Genomic DNA, 21120 nt, shown 5'->3' with positions numbered 1-21120 from the left:
CACCCGAGCCTTAAATTTTATGTATGTAGAGCATCTTATGTGGCATGTGGTGTGATTTTGCATCTAGAGAATTGATAAGAAATATATATGTTCTGAGATGTATTAATAGTTGGCAGTGTAGTTCCTTATAATATGATTTTTAAAGGAAAGCAAGTTAATTGTTTATAGTAGGTGTTTATGATGAAACTTGATATAATACAAGAAGTTGGGACACTTGCTGCATGCTCTCCCTTGTGGATGATATAGAATAATTGTGGCACAACTAGTCTTTAACCCTCCTGTTACACCTTTCATCCTTTGGGTGTTTTAAAGCTATGAAATAATTAGAGTCATGCTCGTCTTTAATTACACAAATATATAATTAACTCATCCTAATGTTAAATTCAGGTTTACACAGTAGTCCGCGCTCAATAAGGAAAAATCCTGAAATTTGTAGCAAGAACAATGTTACCATTGTCAAGCATTTTTAAAGAGAGGTTTAAAAATGAATGGTGTCATATTGACCCAGCTAGGAAATTCAAATGATCCAATCAAACAAAAACTCAGTGAGTCATATGAACTCGTTGTTTTTTAAATATTATTTTAATACTTTTCTTACAAAAGCTGTTGTACTCCACAATCTGAACAGGATGAATCAATTGACCTCAATTTTTCACTCAACACATTGTTCTGGGCAAAATAAACCAAAGGAAAATCTTAAAACAATCAAATATGAAATTAGGGAAAAGAAATTAATAAAATGTTTGCCTTTAAAAAGTGATTATAGAACCAAAATGAGTTAAGGGTCTCTGAGCCAAACTACAGAAAGAAGAAAAAAAAATAATCTCCTGCATTTAGATACACATGATGGCACGCAACATCCCAAAACTGTTTGCAAGGATGCTAAGGATCCTTTTAAAACGAAAGTTCAGAGAGAGAAACAAGAACCTATTAAAGTATTGCAAGGACAGGAGAAAAACTTGTACACGAGGAAACAAAGTAAAGAAAAACAAGCTGTAATTAAAAGAGTTAAGTGCAGATATATCAGGCAACCACAGAATGACAGGGCTGTAATCACACACTTAAAAAAATTCTATAAAAGACCTAACTGCCGCATAAATTTTAATTTTAAAAAGAGGGGTTTTGGAAAACTAAATAGCAATAAAAACATGGGCTTTAATATAAAGAGAGAGATGCATTTGAAGTAAAAAAAAAAAAATGTGAAGAAACTTTCAGCACGCAATAGATTGATTTTTGGCATAGTTGAGAAAACAAAACAGGAAAGAGTGAAGTTTTTTACAGTAAATTCTACAAAACCAAAACCAAAGCTCAGAAATTACCACAGATGAGCATTGCTTCCCACAATCGAAATCCATCTCATTTTTTATCGGTTGACTTTTTGCCGTATATAATATATATTCATGTATCTATTTATATATATATATGTATAACTTGTAGGATGGGCTTGTTAGTTAACAGGCCAGAGCACTAAGGCAGAGGATGCACTCAGGCTAAATCAGACCGTCACTTGGCCTGAAGAGAGAGATGAAAGAAAAGTGATCTAATGGAGAACAACAGGGTGTTAAACAACATGCGAGGTCAGTCTTAGGCATTTCGGGCCGCTGCATCCTGTTAAAGATTAGCTCGCTCACGAGAAGTCCAAACCAACAGACTCCAACATTTGCTCAATCAACCAATGATAGACAATCAGTGGGTAGAATGCCTGGGTAGATTATTTAAACATCACCTAAAACAGGAAGTGTTGTAGGTACCATGGAGATTACTTCTGAACATTAGCCTGAGAAAGCCTTAATCCTTTGTCTTAAGTCAGCACTATTTACACTACTTTGGATTGAAAATAAATAGTTGTTAAACACATAGAGCACATTTATATTAACTCCATTTCTTGAGATTGGACGAAAGAGTTCTAACTCTATAAAAACACACACACAAAACCCTCCCCCCACTAGAATAAGTGAGAGCAATATACTGTGAGACTTTGGAAGTAAAGCATACACATTATGTGAATTTGTTTATATCAAGACCATTAAATCACAGCTAACCTAAAATAGCAGCACTGGCAATGAAATAATCCTTTATATGATTTTTTGATGGTTAAGACACCAGGAGGTAGAAATTCATTAACCCAAAGGACACATTTAGTTTAGAGTTTTACACTCTACTTTCCCTAAAAAGACTTAGACAGGCCATAAAACAATATAATTTCTTAAATAAGGTCTAAAAATTATAGTCATTAAAATTTAATGAAGCAAACTGGTCCATAATTTTTCAGATTAGGATATAAATAGTGATTTCCCATTCCTTGCTAAAACCAATCAAGCTTTTTGAATTCTATGGGAGATGGCCTGAAAAATCTCTCATGCACCAAATACTATAAAACAATTCATAAATGAATTAAGCAGTTTGCTTAATAGATCAAACTCATTCCCATTCTTGCATTCCCATTCATCCAGGTGAACATTGACATAGGGCTGGGCAAAAAATTGATTTAATTGATTAATCGAATTTGTAGATAAAAACGATTAAAAAAATAATAATAATCATAATAATAATAATTTGAAAAAAAAAAAGAAAAAAAAAAAATTCCCACCAGTTTTTTCTGACTTTTTCGCATTTCGATGTGAGCCAGCCCCCTCTTTGTTTACCCTTTGAGTAGGCTTTATGTGTGCCACAGGAATGTTCAATTTTCTATTCGCACTATGCTGAGATGCTAAGGGAAAAGTTTATTTTTTTTTAATTGTAATGTTACATGTTGTAGAATATGTAGTTATCTGATTTCTTAATCAGAAAATTTAAGCTCCTGTGTACTGTTAAACCTAGGTTAAAGGTTGAACTTGTTGAATGACAGAACCTCATTTACTTTTTATTTTGGGATTGTTCTATGCATTTTAACTCTTGAGGACAATCACAGCAATAAAGTTGCACTTTTGACAATATATCTGATGTCTGTAGTCATTTTTAAGTGCATTAAAAAAAAAAAAAAAATCAAAAATGGAATCGAAACTTGAATTTTTCTTCAAAAATCTGAGATTATTTTTTTTTAGGGAAAAATTGCCCAGCCCTACGTTGACATGAGGGGAAATACAGAAAAAACTGCAACAATCTGCACAGATGTATCCTACAGTAAACAAGGATATCGCTTTCTACCTAAACATTCTTCAGTCAATCTCCATGGTACATGTTTGAGCATTCAATTCCACTGCTTGCACTTTTTGATTTGTACAAAGCAAAACTAGCTCCTTTAAATGGGCTTAACTGTGGACTATTAGTTCAGTAGGCTGCTCATGTGTATTTGTCTCTGATCAGTAAATCTGGACTGCGCTAAACTGATTTTTAAATAAAACTGTGAAAACAGATTTAATATAATAAGTTTTGTGAAATACACTCCCCAAAAAGGACAAAACAGAGGGAAAAGGATCCATCTGTACTTTGTCCACTCCTACAATGCATCACAGTTCAAGGTTTCTGAGTTTTGACAGGACTTCTTCAGTAAAGTCGTGCAACTCAACACCAACTCTTCTCATCGTTTTGTCAAAATTCCATCTTCTCTTTATTTCATGATACGAGATTACTATTTTGATCTGAATTTGACGTGGTCCCTGTAGAACCAACAACCACAGAGTGAGATGTATCCGAGCTTGGAGCGAGAGCTTTTTATTTTCACTTCCTCCCATCTCTCATTTACATGAGACAAGCCAGCTGCTTCAATTACTGAGAGAAAGGGACAAATACAACGTGAGTGAGTTAATGTCAATGTGTCTACAGATCTGCGTCTCTTTTGTCCTCTCTCTTAGAACAGATTCTCTTCAAAAATCGCCATCAGATCGCTCTGGAAATTAATGTCGATGGTGTCAGCCATCTGCAGAAAAGAAGAGAAAGGAGCAACATAAACATGGGAATCCTAAATCAGTATTTTCTATTCCATTAACAACTACATACTGCCTCTCTTCTGCGCCTCTCCTGCTCGCGGCGGCGTGCCATTTCCCTCTGTTGGTCAAGTGCGTTCTGTGCAGCTGAAGTCTGTGATGGTAAGGCCTGCGGCTGTAAGGGTGGAGCCTGGGGGGAGTGAGTGGGCGGAGTTGAAGCTGGAGGTGTCTGTGAAAGCGGTGATTGCTGTTCATGGCGACGCCGAGCATCTTCCTGTGCCCGACGACTATGCTCTATTGTATCGTCGTCATCTCGACTACAGAAAAAATAAACACAACAGGAAGGGACATCAGGGCCTAATGTAACAGAGTGCAATTGAATTTAAAGAATTAGTTACAAATATCTGACCTAACTTGCTCAAAGTGTCTAAAATATCAGTTACACAAGTTACACAATTTACAGGCCACAACTTTTCTTACATCTATTAAAAAAAATCAACAACATATTCTTTAGACAACATAGGAAAGACTGGTTTGGTAAGAAGAAAATTATTCATTCATTTATTTTTATTAATAATTTCATTTAGTTTAAAGTGATACTTTCTGGTTGCTTGTGTAGTTGTTTTCAAGTTGTTTGATTTATTTTCCAGTTTTGACTCTTGTTCCTAGCTTTTTTATTTGTGAGTGGAAAATGATCAAAAATACCTTATTTTTCGGACTATAAGGCGCACCGGATTATAAGGCGCACTATCAATGAATGGACCTGACTGGGTCTATTTTAATACATAAGGTGCACCGGACTATAAGGCACACCGGTTTGTTATTATTAATATTATTATTATTAAGACGCATTAAGCGAAATAAAATAGTCAGATAAGTCAAACATTATTCAACTCATTAACAATAACTCTCAACGTTGTTCAGGTTTAACACATAAAATACAGAACAATACACTCACTTTTTCAGTTCAGTATGTTGAAGCACAGTAGTTAATTTCAGACATAAGGCGCACCTGATTATAAGGCACACTGTCAATTTTTGAGAAAATTAAAGGATTTTAAGTGCACCTTATAGTCCGAAAAATACGGTATACAGCGTAGGACTGCTTTTCCTGTTTCCCACAGCAGTGTTGAAAATGACCTCAAAAGCGCTATCTGGTGAGAGGTTTGTGTGGTTTGTTTCTGATCCATGTAAAAGTTATTTGAGCATGGTCACTAATGATAAATGGATGAATATATGTGTTGGTGATAATGTGGATAATGAAATGACAAGCCAGAAATTTTTTGATGCGCGAATAAGAATTATGCACCATGAAAAAGAATGAATATCCTCTTTCAGATATCAATAAGACCAAAGTCACTCATGAACTGTTTTGTGTCTGATTATTGTCTGTTTGCTTATAGGAAGAAGGACCTTTTGATTATTAAAGCAGAACTAAGTAACTTTTTCACCTTAATGACTCCTCCTCGTAGTCCCTCTGAGGGTAATACAAGTGTTTATGGGGTGATTGGGGGGGTATTGCATCACTCCCTGCTGTCTCTGAAAGCGCACTTGTAACTTTCCCTGTCTCCGACCCGGTGGCAGTCTCGCAGCTCTGTTATCGTTCTCGCGACAACACGTACTGCTTTACGACAGCCCAATACGCACACTGAATGTGACTGTAGCAACTGCAGTCACTTCAATCGCCCGTGATGTGTCACTTGAACACAGTGGTGCTTTTTGGTCACTCCATCACTTCATCGCTCCAGTGACGCCATTACCAGGGAACAATTGTGTGTGTGTGTGTGTGTGTCTGCGCAGCAGGGTGACAAGGGAGACAGTTGGCTGATCACTTAAATTATCATAAACAGCACCGCTTTTATGGTATAAATGGTCAACTTACGGAGTTATTAAAGGATGAGTTCACTCAGAATGTAGGCTTTCAAGAAGGAAATGTTGAGGAACCCTCTTGCTGTCTGTCTCACTGTAGTGGGAGTAAGCTAGGAAACCATTACTCCTTTAATATTCCTGAAAACAGCAGCAATATTTCATTGACCTGTATTCAGAACTTCTCTTATTGTTACACAATGGCCATGTAATAATATTACTGAACTTTATCAGGACAAATCCAGTAATATTCATTTATTCTATGCAAACATCAAGATGATCAATAATATCTCTTGGTTCTGCATGAAATATCAATATACACCATTTTCTTGAAGTTACATTTACAAATAAATTAAACTATTATTAAGAACTAATACTATTTATTCATGCTTCTATGCAGGAAAAAAAGAAAGAAGATGTAAGACAGATTTTCTTCCATGGAACAGTCATGGACACGATTCATGGACCAGAACCAGCAAGACCAGGACCACGTCCATGGTCTATAACCTCCAGCTCATGATGAACTCCACAGCACTAATTGGACTGGTGTTGTTTCGGTCCCAGTGAGAGGACAGAGACCCAGGCCGCTAATTGTTAAGTTTCATTACTACCGAGAAAAACTGGAGGTTCTACGCAAAGCGGCGAGGAACGCCATCTACAGTAGTGAGGAGGAGAGGGACGTTCAAGGATGTGAAGGAGTTGCTCGAAACTGAGGATTTCCTCGCCTTTAGGTGAAAAGTCCTTTACCAATCCAGTAGCTGCTAAGGACTACACCATGAAGCATCTGGTGCATAATGGCAGACAGGATGATGGCTGAATATAATATAACAATGAGGTACTCATTGGTTCATAATGTGAATTGGTAATTGTTCTCTTTTAACCCACATAGTGTAGAGTAAGTTTGATGGCAGTATTTAATGTTATACCATATTTTGTCAGATAAGTATTTTAGAACATTTTGTTCCCTGCTGAAGCTAATGTTAATGTTAAAATTAGTTACATGTTACATATAGGCTCTTTGGGGGGTGGGCTGAGGCTGTCTCCTCCTGTGTGGAGTGAGAAGAACCCACGGTTTTGTTTTTTTGGGGGGGTTGTATTTTTCACTTTGTGTGTGTTCTTTTTTTTTTCTTTGTTTACTTGGCTGCACTTATTTGCTCCATACAGATGTTGATTGCCCATACTCAGTGTGACCATGGCAACCTCTAATCCAATACAAACAAGTGGGCCCTGTTCTACAACATTTATTACATGAAATGTGAAGAGACTTACAGTACTAATCTGGACAAATGTAAAAGGATTTATGCTCATCTTCAGACCTTTAAACCAGACTGTCTTTTTACAGGAAACACATTTGCGCCCCACAGAGTGTAATAAACTGTCGTGTAATTGGTTTTCACAAGTGTACCATTCGGGCTTTGATTCCAAAGCCAGAGGGGTCGCTATACTTATTAAGAGGAATCTCCCTTTTGTTTGTTCAAATGTAACACATGATGTTAATGGTCGTTTTGTCATAATTACAGGCAAATTACACAATACCCCGGTCACATTATTAAATGTTTATGCCCCTAATTGGGATAATCCACAATTTTTTAAGAAAATCATTGGCGTATTGCCTGATTTAAATACTTCCTATTTGATAATGGGAGGGGATTTGAATCTTGTATTTGATCCAAGTCTGGATAGATCGAAAACGTGTCAATCTGCAGAGATTTCCAAATCGGCCTCAGTTATTAATTCCTTTCTCCAAAATTACGGTATCTCTGACCTGCTGCGTGCAACTGAGCCTGTCGCAAAATATTATTCTCCCCAGTACACCACTCGTACTCTAGGACTGAAAATTTCCTATTGGATGATTTTCTTATTCCTAAAGTTACCACATGTAAATATCATACCATTGTGATTTATGATCATGCACCGGTTCAACTAGATATTTAATTTCCTAATTCTTGTGCCATGTAGCGGGTCTAGAGATTTGATTCAACTTTGTTGTCTGATGAAGAATTTTGTAAATACTTAGCGTCTCAAATTGATTTTTTTCTGGAGCTTAATGATTCCCCAGACATCTCAAAATCCATACTTAAGGGAATCTCTGGAGGCATACCTACATGGCCAAATTATCTCCTTTGCAGCCCAGAAAAATAAAAAACGTTTTAAGCGGCGTTTTAAGCTGACCTGGACTCACAATATGCTAGTAATCAATCTCCGGATCTGTACAAACAAAAACTATTGCTGCAATCTGAATTTGAAACTCTTTCAATTAAACAGACAGAGAAACTTTTGCTCAGAACAAGACAAAAGGTATATGAACATGGAGAAAGAGCCAATAGACTTCTCTTGCATTAGCTACGTCAGTCGGTTTCAAGTAACTGAATACCAGAAATCAGAGTAAACTCTAGTCGAACAACAACTGACCCTAAAGAGATTAATAGTTTTTAAAACATTTTACCAAAATCTCTACACCAGTCAGACTGCATGTACAACAAATGATATAGATTTATTTCAAGGTAGATTAGATATTCCTACAATTGCGACAGATCAACAGGAGTCACTTGAGGGATCTGTAACCATAGCTGAAAATCTAAAGGCGATCGGGTGTCTGCAGAGCGCCAGGTCCAGATGGGTTTTCGTGTGATTTTTTCAAGGCAATTGCAAATAAGTTGGCACCCCTACTTTGTGATATGTTTTTAGAAATACATATAAATAATACGTTGCCACAAACCTTGTACCAAGCCACAATCTCTGTGTTACTAAAAAAAGATAAAGACTCTCAAAAATGTGAATCTTATCAGCCAATCACTCTACTAAATGTAGATTATAAAATTCTTACTAAAATTTTTGCACTCCGCCTTCAAGGTATCGCTCCCACAATCATTCACGAAGATCAAATTTGCTTTATTGCAAATCGACAGTCCTATTTTAACACTTGACGCTTATTCAATGTTTTGTATTCTGACCACTCCACAGATCAGCCTCAAGTGATAGTCTCTTGATGCTGAGAAGGCTTTTGATTGTGTGGAGTGGCCATATTTATTATCGGTCATGAGCAAGTTTGGTTTTGGGCCAAAATTCATATAATGGATTAAGATCTTATATTCACTGCCACTCTCCTCAGTTCGGACAAACAATATTGTTTCAGATTATTTCCCACTATATAGAGGTACCCGCCAGGGCTGCCCTTTGAGCCCCTTGCTTTTCGATATTGCAATCGAACCTTTGGCCGTGGCATTGCGTCGGATGAAGGTGTTAGGGGGATTATTCGAGGAGGAGCTATTCACAAATTATCTCTTTATGTGGACGACTTGCTTTTGTACATAACGACAGATTCATGTATCTTTTTCAGATGCTGCCCTTATTTCTTCCCAAAATGTTCTTGAAAAAAATTGATGGCATTGTGACTTCATTTGGTCTGTTATAGAACTGGGCTCGAGTCCTTCTGCCACACCCATAGCTCTAATGTGTTCCTTATTGCCATTAAATGGGAAAATAAAATTCACAAATCTACTGGTTAAAAGCTCTCTCAGATTATGGTTTCAATGTCGTCGCCACTTTTCCTTCAAACAGACCCTTATCTATGCTCCTATTACTATTAACCCTTCTTTTCTACCAGCCTTAAATGAGTCAGGTTTCAAAATTTGGCAAACAAAGGGGATTGTGTTTTTCATTGATCTGTTTATTAATGGCTCATTTATGTCATTTGAAGATTTTGCAAAAAAATTTGATATTCCCAGATCTCACTTTTTTAGATATTTATGATATGATCTCACTTTTTTAGATATTTATGATATGCTATATTTCTGATATTGATGGTTTGCATCAAAGCATTTCTCCACGTATCCAAACAAACCACATGCTTGCCCCCTTGAAATCTGTTTGCAGCTACAATCTATTCCCAGAGGAGAGATTTCCAAAATATATAATGCGTTGCATCCCATAGATCCTACTTCTTTGGCTGAGGTGAAGACTTCTTGGGAACAAGACCGAAACATGAAAATATCTGATGATACCTTGGAGTTAAGTATCGGGCTCATACATTCAACATCCATCTGCATACAACTCTGTTTGATACAGTTTAAGGTTTTGCACCGTTCCTATTTTACTAAGGCCAAGCTTGCTAGAATATACGGTACCTCTGATGATGCGTGCCCAAGATGCAAACAGTCGCCCGTCACCATGAGCCATATGTTTTGGTCCTGTGTGGCAATGAGTAGGTTTTGGGGATCTAAATTTGATGCTTTCTCACGTGTGTGGCAGAACGATTGATCCCAACCCGATTACCGCAGTGTTCGGTGTAGTCCCAAATGGACATAAATTAAGCACGTACCAGGCCAGTGCCATTGCCCTTTCATCACTTTTGGCCCGGAGACTCATTTTAACAAAGTGGAAGGACGCACAACCTCCTTCCTTTATTCAGTGGGTACGAGAGTTGATGTGTTTGCAAATTGAATATCTAAGGTACAGCTTACATGGGTCAATAAATAAATATCATAGGACATGGTTGCCATTCATTGAATATGTTGAAGGTTTGCCTTTTACTTGAGTGGGATGTATAATGCATAATTCAATCATTGAGGAGTTGGGTTGTGCAGCCTATTGTATTGTATGTTTTTTTTTTCTTTTTTTGCATGTGTGTTTCATTTTATGGATATCTTTCCACAAGTTGGGGGCTCATGTGCTACTGGTTGGCATTGTGGTGTAAATCTCTGTAAATAAATTTGAACAAGCCCTGAGTCTTGATATGTTTGTTTGTATAAAACTGAAAAATCTTTAAATACAGGGTTCAAAAAAAAAAAAAGACTGGTGTTGTTTCAAGAGCAAGCACAGGCAGGCTTGGGCCCTTTGCAATAGAAAACCCAGAAATTTTAAAAGTAAATGTTTATATATCATGAGTTGGTTTGCAAATCTATTTTCACATTGTGTAAACTAGTACAGTGTGTGTCGGAAATATGTACAGTATTCATATTGTATTGTAAATCAGTTAATGTTTATCTGTGTGTTGTTGCCAACATCTAGCAGCAGAAAAGTGTAACATCACTGTATCAGAATGGGCTTAGATAACCCAGGAGCAATGTACTTCCTTTTGACCTCTCAATGCGCAAAAGGAAGATTGGTGTCCGTCCAGTACAGCTAAATCTTGTATCTAAATCCACAAATGGCTTCATCTGTAAGTTATGCATTATAAATCATTGTGTTAACATGTTTGGCTAATATTTATGGACTTTGCATATTCTTTGGAGTGGTGTTTTGGAGGATGGCTACTAGCTAACTGTTAGCATCAGATAAATGTGCCAGTCCTATAGTTAATAACTTGTCTGTTTTGCAGACATTTTCATTTTAGTGCAGGGATGCTTATCGTTACACACACACCTTCACACACCCACAAATCTAATGGCTGATTAGGGTGCCCTTCAGACAATTTGGCCAATCAGAACGGGCTGGTAGGCGGGCTGTTGTTACTTAAGTTAGGTTGCACGTAAATGTCCGTGTTTTAACAGATACAGAGCTGCCAAGCCTCACACTTAGAGTGTGACAGTTATGCAATGTGACGCATTCTCACGCCACACTTGACATTTCTCATGCTTATATTTCCCCATTCAGTACTCTTTTTATTTTTTTAATGATAACAAACTTTGTTCCTTGCGGCTTGCCGTAGCTCGAGTAACTCTGATTGACTGACCGAGATAACCAATCCCAGACCAATCCATGTATCCTTGTGCCTAAATCTAATCAACCACGGCAGGCATCACACAATAATGAACCAATCAGAAGCAACGTAAGGCGGGTCTTGATGAGCTGTCTCTAACACCTCACACAACATGCACCGAGTCGTCGACATGGTGACACGAGTCCACGAGCGGCGAGCAGCATGACGTCCAGCAGCAGCAGTGGCTCCGGCTCTGGGCAGCGGAAATGGGGGTGCATGGGACTCCAATGGATGACAGTGACATTTGACAGGAGGAAGAAGAAGAAACACTAGACTCAGAATGGTCGCAAGTAGGGAGAGGGAAAAAAAAAAAACAAATAATAAACGGGAGTTAGAGGCAAGCAGTGACGAGGATAGAGAGAAGATAGTTAGAGAAGGCAATGGCTGCAGCCTGTGGGAAGGCGGGGCTGGATGGTCCAGCGAGGCTGGATGTAAGTTCTGGTCAGTAGGTGGAGGTAATGCTCCTTGGAATAGGTAGCAAACTGCCATGAAACATAAAAGAAAAAGTAGGTTCCGGTTAAGAAGACGAAACAAGTCTATCATGTCTGTGAGTGTTAAATGTTAAAGCCTTATTCAGATGTAATGAGGAGTGAAATCAGTTTTATTGTTAATGAGAATTGTTAAGTTATGAAGCTAAACTGTAGGTTAACGTTAGTGGTTGACGTGCGTGTTAACGACTCTCCGGGGCCCCGAGCACGGAGCATTATCCCCAGTTAGCACAACAATAGATTTACATTTTTGTTGTTGTTGCATGCTGTTCTATTATCATTATTATGATTATTATTATGTTGTTTAGGAACCGTTCAGTGTTCCTAGAAGAGGTATGTTAGCAACCGTTCAATGTTGCTTCTGCTGTGTTCTAAAGAAGCCTTCTGATGATGTGTTCATTATATTTTTGGCAATTAAAGTAGCACAGTCTGGTACCACTGTTGCTTAAAGCCAATTAATCGACAATCAATTGCCTGTGCTGATGGGAAAAGGTGCTATTCAGAATGAAGCATGGAACAGCAAGCTTAAACTGTTTAAAATGTTGCACACAAATGAAATGTCATGTCACATCACAATCATATAAGGTCTTTAATAGTGTATTTCAGCATGCTATTCTTTTGTCTTTTAAAGCACCATTGCAGCAAAGATGGTGCCAGGATTCTGGGCATTCGTTTCAAACAAGGTGAAGGATTTATTTTTTTTTTAGATGCCTGGTGAAATGTGCTATTGCATTGAAATGGTATCAAAAATTTAATTTTATTAAAAATATTTAAATATAATTGAGTTGTCAATAACGTCTGGTATTTTTGTAAGGATGTTCCAGCACAAGTGGACTGTAGTGTGTTCATGCTAATTGTAAGTGACAAATAAGCGACGGTATTGTGCATCTTGGCATCAACAAATATAACATAAGCAGGTGCTCAGGGAAAACAATCATTGACATGGTTTTAATGTACAGTTTCAACTCTTTTCTATCTAACGACAAGAATGTTAGCAGTTGGTTATAATATGGATTACAGTATGCACTATACATGGACCTTTGACTTCACTCAGGTCAGCAAAATCGCAAAAACTGTAAAACATTCTTTTTCAAACTACTGCTTGGAATTTTGTCCAATCAGCGTGAAACTTGACACGTAGAGTCTTCAGTTGGACCTGATCTAAAGTTCAGGGAATAATTTTGTTCGGGCAAAATATGCGCAAATTATTAACGAGTAAAATTTCTAGCTAGCTATGAAAACACGAACTGGTTCATATCTCGGTCAAAATAAATGCTAACAACACCAAATCTGAGATCCTTAATTGGCATGTGACTGTGGGGGTACACGGCAAATTTGAATAATGTAGATCACTAGGGGGCGCTGCAAATATGGAATATTTATATCTCTTAAATGACAAGACCAATTTATACTAAAATTTGGTGGGTATGATCTTGGGTCCCTTTTGAGGCCATATCTCAAATTTATTGGCAATTGGTCAAAGTGGGCATAGCTTATTACATCATTACATATAAATAAACATTTATTTCAGTTGAATTATTATATTGAGGGCTGTGAAATTTACAGGGTAGATATAGAAGACCACACAGACCACCCATGCCAAAAATTACGCCACTAGGTAGCGCTATAATTGCAAACACATCTTGGCCTCAAACTGTCACATTTTAATTCACATCTTCATAAACTTCATATCCACGTGTTCCCTACATACAGTCACATCTTCTGACATAGGCCATGCCCACTCCCACGGCATTTTGCTCTTTGTAACTCACTACACATCAAAAACCTACTTTTTCAAATTCCTCCTTGGGGTTTTGTCCAATAAGCATGAAACTTTGCATGCAGAGTCTTCAGTTGGACCAGATCTAAAGTTCAGCAAATATTTTAGTTGGCTCTAAATATGTGTGAATAATTAATGAGTAAAGTTTTCTAGCTAGCTATAAAAATGCATAACTGTTGCATATCTTGGTCAAAATAAATGCTAACACCAAATTTGAGATTCTTGGTTGGCATGTGACTGTAAAGGTAGGAGCAAAATGTTTATAATTTACGCCACTAGGGGGCGCTGCAAATATGTGAAATTTATATCTCTTAAATGGCACGACCAATTTTTATGAAATTTGGTGGGTATGACCTTTGGTCGCTCCTGGGGCTGTATCTTGAAGTCAATTTCGATTGGTCAAGGGGGTGTGGCTTTTTAAAACATAACATATAAATAAACAAACCTTTATTTCAGCTGAAGTATTATGTTGAGGGCTGTGAATTTTACAGGGTACATATATAAGAGCACACAAATCACCCATACCAAAATGTGCACCACTAGGTGGCGCTATAATAGGTGCAAACGCATTTTGGCCTGTAACTTTCACATTTTAAATCACATCTCCCAAAAGTTCAAATCCACCTGTTCACAGCAAACGGCACATTGGCCTGTGTTCTGACGCTCGCCCCAAGCCCGTCATCCTTTGTGACAAACTTCCATGGGCTCCGCGAAACCTAGGGGCCGAGTCGCGTGGGAAGGCTTGGCCCCTTTCGTAAGTGCTTGCAGTTCCAGTTATAATTTTATTTGGTTCAAAAGACAGTTTCCAGGATGCTGTAAATGTTAGTCCAAAAAGGACAGAGGGGCAACTCCAAAATATATATGAAAATGCTTTGTGCCCAGACTTATCCTTTCATGATTCTTTTCAATTTTAGACACTCCACGAACTTGAAGTGATGGTGTCAATCAGATCCGGACAGCTCCCACAACATCCACACCGACATCCAGGTCATCAAACAGCTCAAAGTGAGCCACTATTGCTTCTCCCTGTCCTGGATTTTTTTTTTACCATGGATGTTAAATCCAGGTTCCAATCACGTTGATCAAAGGACACTCAAAGCTTGGTATTCTAACAGAAGTTATAGGTTTTTTTTTTTTTTTTTTTAAATATTGTAGTCCCTGTTATACTACAATAAACATTTTCATGTATAAGATACATTTTAGTATCTTTAATCAACTAAACTACCTACTAAATAAGTATTCTTCATGGTTTGCCCTCTCAAACCATGAATCACCCCATGACGTCCACATGAAGATGAAAAGGAGTTATTGTAGGAATAGTGAATTTATTTAGAGTTTAGAGGGGAGACAGTGAGTGTAATAATTACATTCATGTGTCCATTTCCATAACTGTGCCTCATAGAATCATACAGAATGTGGCAGTAACGTATATTGCTTATTTTAATATAAACTACATTGACTTTAGATTTGTAAATCATATATTCACAGTATAAACTACAACTTTTTGATGGAGTTTCACCTGAAAGATATTCTTTTGTAGAAGTGCAACATTGGGATAGGAAAATGAGCAATATACCATCTGCCAGTGTGGGTCCTTGGGCAAGACCCTTCACGCTACTGCCTACCTCATACAATGATGAGAGACAGTGAAATGAATGACATGCTGGCTCAGACGTCGCCCGGCCAAACAAGGTCTGTGTCAGGTGCTGCGAAACCAGAGCACTTTGATGAAAAATGGGCTACTGGAACAAAAACAACTGAAATGGGCAAGGTGCGATAACAGGGCTCTGTTGGAGTGCTACTACTCCAGTAACCCTAGTCAGAGGGGCTACATGCAAAAGATGTGGGAGAAATGGTTACTACAAAACTCACGGAGAAACAACTAGTAGCTCAGTGTTCCAACATCCACAAAAGGCAACTGCTATCACAACTTGAGATTGATGAGGTACAACACCAATGCTACAGCAAGGTGGAGCCATGCAGCCAGGTCAGAGCAGAGTTAACACCAACCCCCACTCCAGAGATTAGGTACAAAAACCCCAATAACCGCAATCACGCTGAACAAGGCAACGACTGACCTGAAAAATAAGGTCATGGCAAAAATGTCCACCAGGCAACCACGAAGCCAACTACAGAAGCTAAGAAAGTCTCATAGAAGATGTGAATGCAGCTCTGAGAGCAATACCTACATCAACCATCACTGAAACCAATAAGTTCATCCACAGCAGCAGTGATCATAGAAACACTTGGCTATTGTAAGAGCAACCATGAGATGAAATACCCACCATGGAAAATATGGCTGGAGGATAACATCAAGGCAGCACAAAGAGAAGTGAGCCAATTGACAGAATGGTGAATGGTGTAATGAAAAATCAAGTCCCCAAGAGGTACAGTCAGATGTCCATACCTGAAGCATTGAAAACTGCTAAACAAAGGCTCCAAGCCTTGGCCAGCCACCTAAAGAGGTACACGAGAGACAATGAAGCCAGACGAATAAACTGGCTGTTCACAACTCAACCAGCGAAAACGTACGCTCACTGGCAGGGAAGCAATAGCAGAGTCGACCCACCAAGGCTGGAAATTGAACAGTACTGGAAAGGCATATAGGAGGAGGCGGCAGCACCCAAATATCGGCCAATAATCTGCCTCACAACGTGGAAGCTCATGTCTGGCATCATAGCAGCTAAGATAAGCGGGCACTGATCCATACCACCCGGATCTACAGCGCAGACATTGGGATGTCATTCGCACTAGAGAAGTGTGGTCGGATGGTGACTAAGAGGGGGAAGGTAGTCCCCACAGAAGGGGTCTCACTCCCAAAAGGAACAATAGCAGACATTGAGGACCTTTACAAGTACCTCAGAATCCCACAAGCAAATGGCAACCTCGAAGAGGTGTCAAGGAAAGCGGCTACGGCCAAATACCTACAACGAGTAAGGCATGTCCTAAGAAGCCAGCTCAATGGCAAAAACAAGTCCCGGGCAATAAACAGCTATGCCCTGCCAGCAATCAGATATCCTGCAGGAATAATAAGCTGGCCAAATGATGAGATACAGACCACAGAGGCCCCTGAGACAATCCAACACATAACTGCAGGGTGTAAGACGCTGGCAGGGAAAGCTTACATGGAGCGCCATAACCAAGTGGCTGGCATAGTCTACAGAAACATCTGTGCAGAGTATGGGCTGGAAACTCCAAGGTCAAAGTGGGAAACACCTCCAAAGGTGGTAAAAATGGCCGAGCTAAGATCCTGTGGGACTTCCAGATACAGATGGACAGAATGGTAATGGCGAATCAACCGGACATTGTAGTGGTGGACAAAGAGCAGAGGAAAGTCATTGTGGTTGACATAGCAATACCGAGTGACTGCATCATCAGGAAAAAGGAACATGAGAAACTAGGGAAAAAAAACAGGGGCTCAGAGAAGAGCTGGAGAAGGCCTGGAGGGTGTAGGCATCAGTGGTGCCCGTGGTCGTCTGGGCACTCGGGGCAGTGACCCCTAGACTGGAAGTGTGGCTACAGCAGATCCCAGGAAATATATCAGACATCTCAGTCCAGAAAAGTGCAGTGCTAAGAACAGCAAAGATACTGCGCAGAACCCTCAAGCTCCCAGGCCTCTGGTAGAGGACCCGAGCTTGAAGGAAAAAGACACCGCCCCGGGTGGGTGAGGAAGAATTTTTATATATACATATATATATTGGATTGCCTAATACAATCAGATACTGTATGAAAATGACAGATAATGCAGTAGACCTTTAAATGCTGTTGCCATTTCATAGCACAAAGATGCCAAATGACCCAAGTAGAGAAGCAGGCCTGCATTTGTCTTCTTTTTTTTTTTGGTTGATCTAATTATAGGTAGCCTGCATTTGTCTTTTTTTTTGTTGGTTGATCTAATTATAAATTTTGCATTTAGTTTAACAGATGACAACGTTTATCTATGAAAAATTATGAAGGTATCGTAAATGCAGCAAGTTTCATAGAAGTCCAAGAAGCCCGAAATCCCCATTGTCCTGAACGATCCTGAACGAAGCACAATTATGTGCACCGGAAGTAGCAGAGAGGACACTGGCACTGGTTGTTCGCTGCTTCTCTGCAAATCCGTCCTACCGTATTGTTTTGCTGTAGTTACTGCAACCACTACAGCAATTTGACAGATATTATTGCACTTCTAAGTACTGTTACTAAGTGAAGTGTTAACTGGCACATACTGTACCTGTTACTACGTGGATCCGGAAAAGTCCCAGTGGATTGTCCATTCTCTGGCTTCGAATCCTTAAACCTTGGAGCCACCATCAGATGTCTTCAGGTAGGATTGACCCTACAGCTGTTGTTTTGGTGCTCCTTGCCTCCCCTGGTCTTATCGAAGGTTTGCAAGCCCGGTGGCCACTTGCTTGGAGCGGCTATGCTAGTGGTGGTAGCCGCTACTATCCAAACACCGAGTCCTATCAGTCTCCAGGGATCCTGCATCACCTCTACCTTCAAGCTGATGTCTGTACGTGGAACACCATCCCTGTGGAAGCTGTGGATTACTCTGGTGTATGTCACTGTCATTAACCGCTACATGCCTGGATCTCTGCTAGCAGCTAACACACTTCATGTTGTGGTCGGACACCTCGACACAGCATCGCCAGGCTCTCAAATACAACCACCGAGCCTCCTTGCACAAACTGGATCTTCCATGGCAACCTCGTTACATCCATAGGAGAACAGGGCGCCGGTATGTTGTGTCCCAATGCGGTGACCACAGCTCCATCACATCCCTCTGGTCGGCATCACGTCTCGTCGCGCAACAGACGCGTCACCGTCTGCGTCATCAGACCTCCAGCAGCTTGTGGATGGCCCCACACACAATAGAGGCCACACACTAGACTTTGTCATTACAGACTCCCTCCCAATCACAGGCCTTCAACGACAAGACGTCGGTGTCTCCAATCACCTGGCAGTTACATTCAAAGTTCCATTATCAGTCCATCTCACCAAACCAAAGCGCCATATACTGTTCAGAAATATCAAAAACTTGGATTCCACCTCCCTCTGTCAACATCTGCAGGTTCTCTCCCCCCTCCTCACTCATCAGCTGATGACTTAATGGACTATTATAACACCAGCCTCACCTCCATTCTTAACTTTCTTGCTCCATTGAAAACCCGGACTGTCACATTTACCCGCTCTGCACCCTGGTTTACAGACGAGCTGAGAGGGATGAAGAGGGCTGGCCGTGTCCTGGAGCATGCCTGTAAGTCATCTGGCCTGACGGTGCATAAGTTGGCCTACCGGGAACATCATAGGGCTTATGTTAAAGCACTCTCCAGGGCTAGGTCAGAACACTATTCAACACTCATAAACAACAGCTCAGGCAATTCCAAAAACCTGTTTTCCACAATTAATCACATTCTCAAACCACAGATCTCCTCGTTCTACACCCACACAAACACAAATTGCAACAGGTTTCTTGATTACTTCACATCAAAAATTGATAATATCTGTTCCTCATTCCCATGTCTCAATAGCACATCACTTGACCTGCCCACAACACCCATCGCACAAAACCTACCACAATTCTCCCGTCACAACGCAGCAGGAGGTCGAGAACATCATCCGTAAATCTAACCCATCCACTTGGCGCCTCGATCTACTCCCATCTCCTCTGCTTAAAACTCAACAAATCCATCAAAAAATAATAACAATAACCAAAATAATAAACCTGTCCTTAGAAACTGGCCATGTTCCAACCTCCCTCAAAACCGTTCTCATTAAACCCCTCCTCAAAAAACCCACCTTGGACCCTAAATCACTGTCAAATTACAGACCAATCTCAAATCTCCCATTCATTTCCAAAGTTCTCAAAAAAGTTGTTTCCACCCAGCACCATAATCATCTAAAATCTAACAGACTATGAAAAATTCCAATCTGGTTTTCATCCTTCCCACAGCACAGAAACAGCTCTCATCAGAGTCACCAGTGACCTACTGATGGCTTCTGATTCCGGTTCCACATCCCTCCTCATTCTTCTCGACCTCTCTGCTGCGTTTGACACTGTAGACCACCATATCCTCCTGCATCGACTCCAGCACTACACAGGTCTCTCTGGCACCGCCCTTCAATGGTTTCACTCCTACCTCACTGACAGAGCCGAGTGCGTAGCAATGGGGGATGCAAAATCTAGACACCACACTGTCGCCTGTGGGGTCCCCCAGGGCTCCGTACTCGGTCCAACCCTCTTCACCATCTACATGCTCCCCCTGGGTCATGTCATCAGCAGGCATGGAATTAATATCCACTGCTATGCTGACTACACACAACTATATCCTAAAATCACTCCCCCCTGCTCCCCCTCTGCCCGCCTCAGCTCCTGCCTAGAGGAGATAGGGTCGTGGATGAGTCAAAACTTCCTGCAGCTAAATGGCTCAAAAACAGAAACCATTCAAACTGGAACCCCTCATCAACTCTGCTCCTCCCCAATCACCTCTGTTTTATTTTCTGGACACACCATGCCCCTCTCTCCCTCTGTCACAAACCTGGGGGTTAAATTTGACCCCCACCTTTCCTTTGACAATCATGTCACCTCCAATTGCAAAACTTAATTTTTTCACCTCCATAATATTTCCAAACTGCGCCCTTCCCTCTCCCTTCCTGCTGCAGAGAACCTCATCCACACCTTTGTCTCCTCCAGGCTGGACTACTGTAACGCAGTCCTCATAGGGATCCCTGGCAGGAGCCTCCAAAAGCTCCAGTATGTGCAGAAGAGTGTTGCCAGGGTCCTGACGAGGGTGCGGAAACACGAGCACATCACCCCCATCCTCCGTACAATGCACCGGCTCCCCATTCAGTCCTGCATAGAATATAAGATCCTCCTGCACACCAATCACTGTCTGCACGGTGCAGCCCCCACTGACCTCACTGAACTGCTCACACCACACACCTCAACCAGGACCCGGCCAGGCGCATAAAACCCAAAAAGAGGAAGAGTCGTTGACATGCTTTCAGAAAGAAAGTGTTTCTAGAAGTCAGACACCGTCTGAGATGGTATGTAACTACCCAATTTTGTTCACTGTTTATATTGCTGTGTGTTTGTTATAGTGTTAGTTTACTCGTCTAAAAAACTAACCCCCCCCTCCCCCCCAGTGCAGGACACACAGTCAGCTGTTAGCGACTGTCTGTCAGAGGCTCAGTGCAGATGTCTGTCTATCCTGTAAAATCAGTCCTGAGTGTTGAAGCACTGAGAGATGTTTGAGGAAACACTGCATGTGTTTCTCTTCTCTAACCAACTCTCTACCAGTGTTATGAACACTGCTAGTAGCTGAATTGCACTGAATTTTGACACGTAGGCTTATACGTGTATTTTGGATTTTAACTTAATTCTCTTCTGCTACTCGACAAAGGCGGTCGCATTTTTCTTTGCTCCCTCTCTTCCCA

The 21120-nt window shown here is 40.3% G+C and overlaps 1 protein-coding gene across 4 annotated transcripts in view; it reads right to left on the bottom strand.

Moving 5' to 3' along the window:
- Positions 1-3050: 3050 nt before the first annotated feature.
- The window catches only part of LOC114465918 (bromodomain-containing protein 4-like), a 119792-nt gene continuing 101722 nt past the window's right edge, over positions 3051-21120 (bottom strand). For all 4 annotated transcript variants that reach the window (XM_028451328.1, XM_028451397.1, XM_028451477.1 and 1 more), the window contains exons 20-21: positions 3940-4183; positions 3051-3859 (exon numbers count right to left, since the gene is read on the bottom strand). In XM_028451328.1, the coding sequence (XP_028307129.1) occupies positions 3791-3859; positions 3940-4183 (313 nt within the window). In that variant the 3' untranslated portion in view covers positions 3051-3790. The remainder of the gene's footprint in view (positions 3860-3939; positions 4184-21120) is intronic.

The sequence above is a fragment of the Gouania willdenowi genome, chromosome 1 (genome assembly GCF_900634775.1).
Source record: "Gouania willdenowi chromosome 1, fGouWil2.1, whole genome shotgun sequence".
Classification (NCBI taxonomy): Eukaryota; Metazoa; Chordata; class Actinopteri; order Blenniiformes; family Gobiesocidae; genus Gouania; species Gouania willdenowi.
The sequence above is the reverse complement of the archived record's forward strand: the minus strand, read 5'-3'. Positions and strand labels throughout refer to the sequence as shown.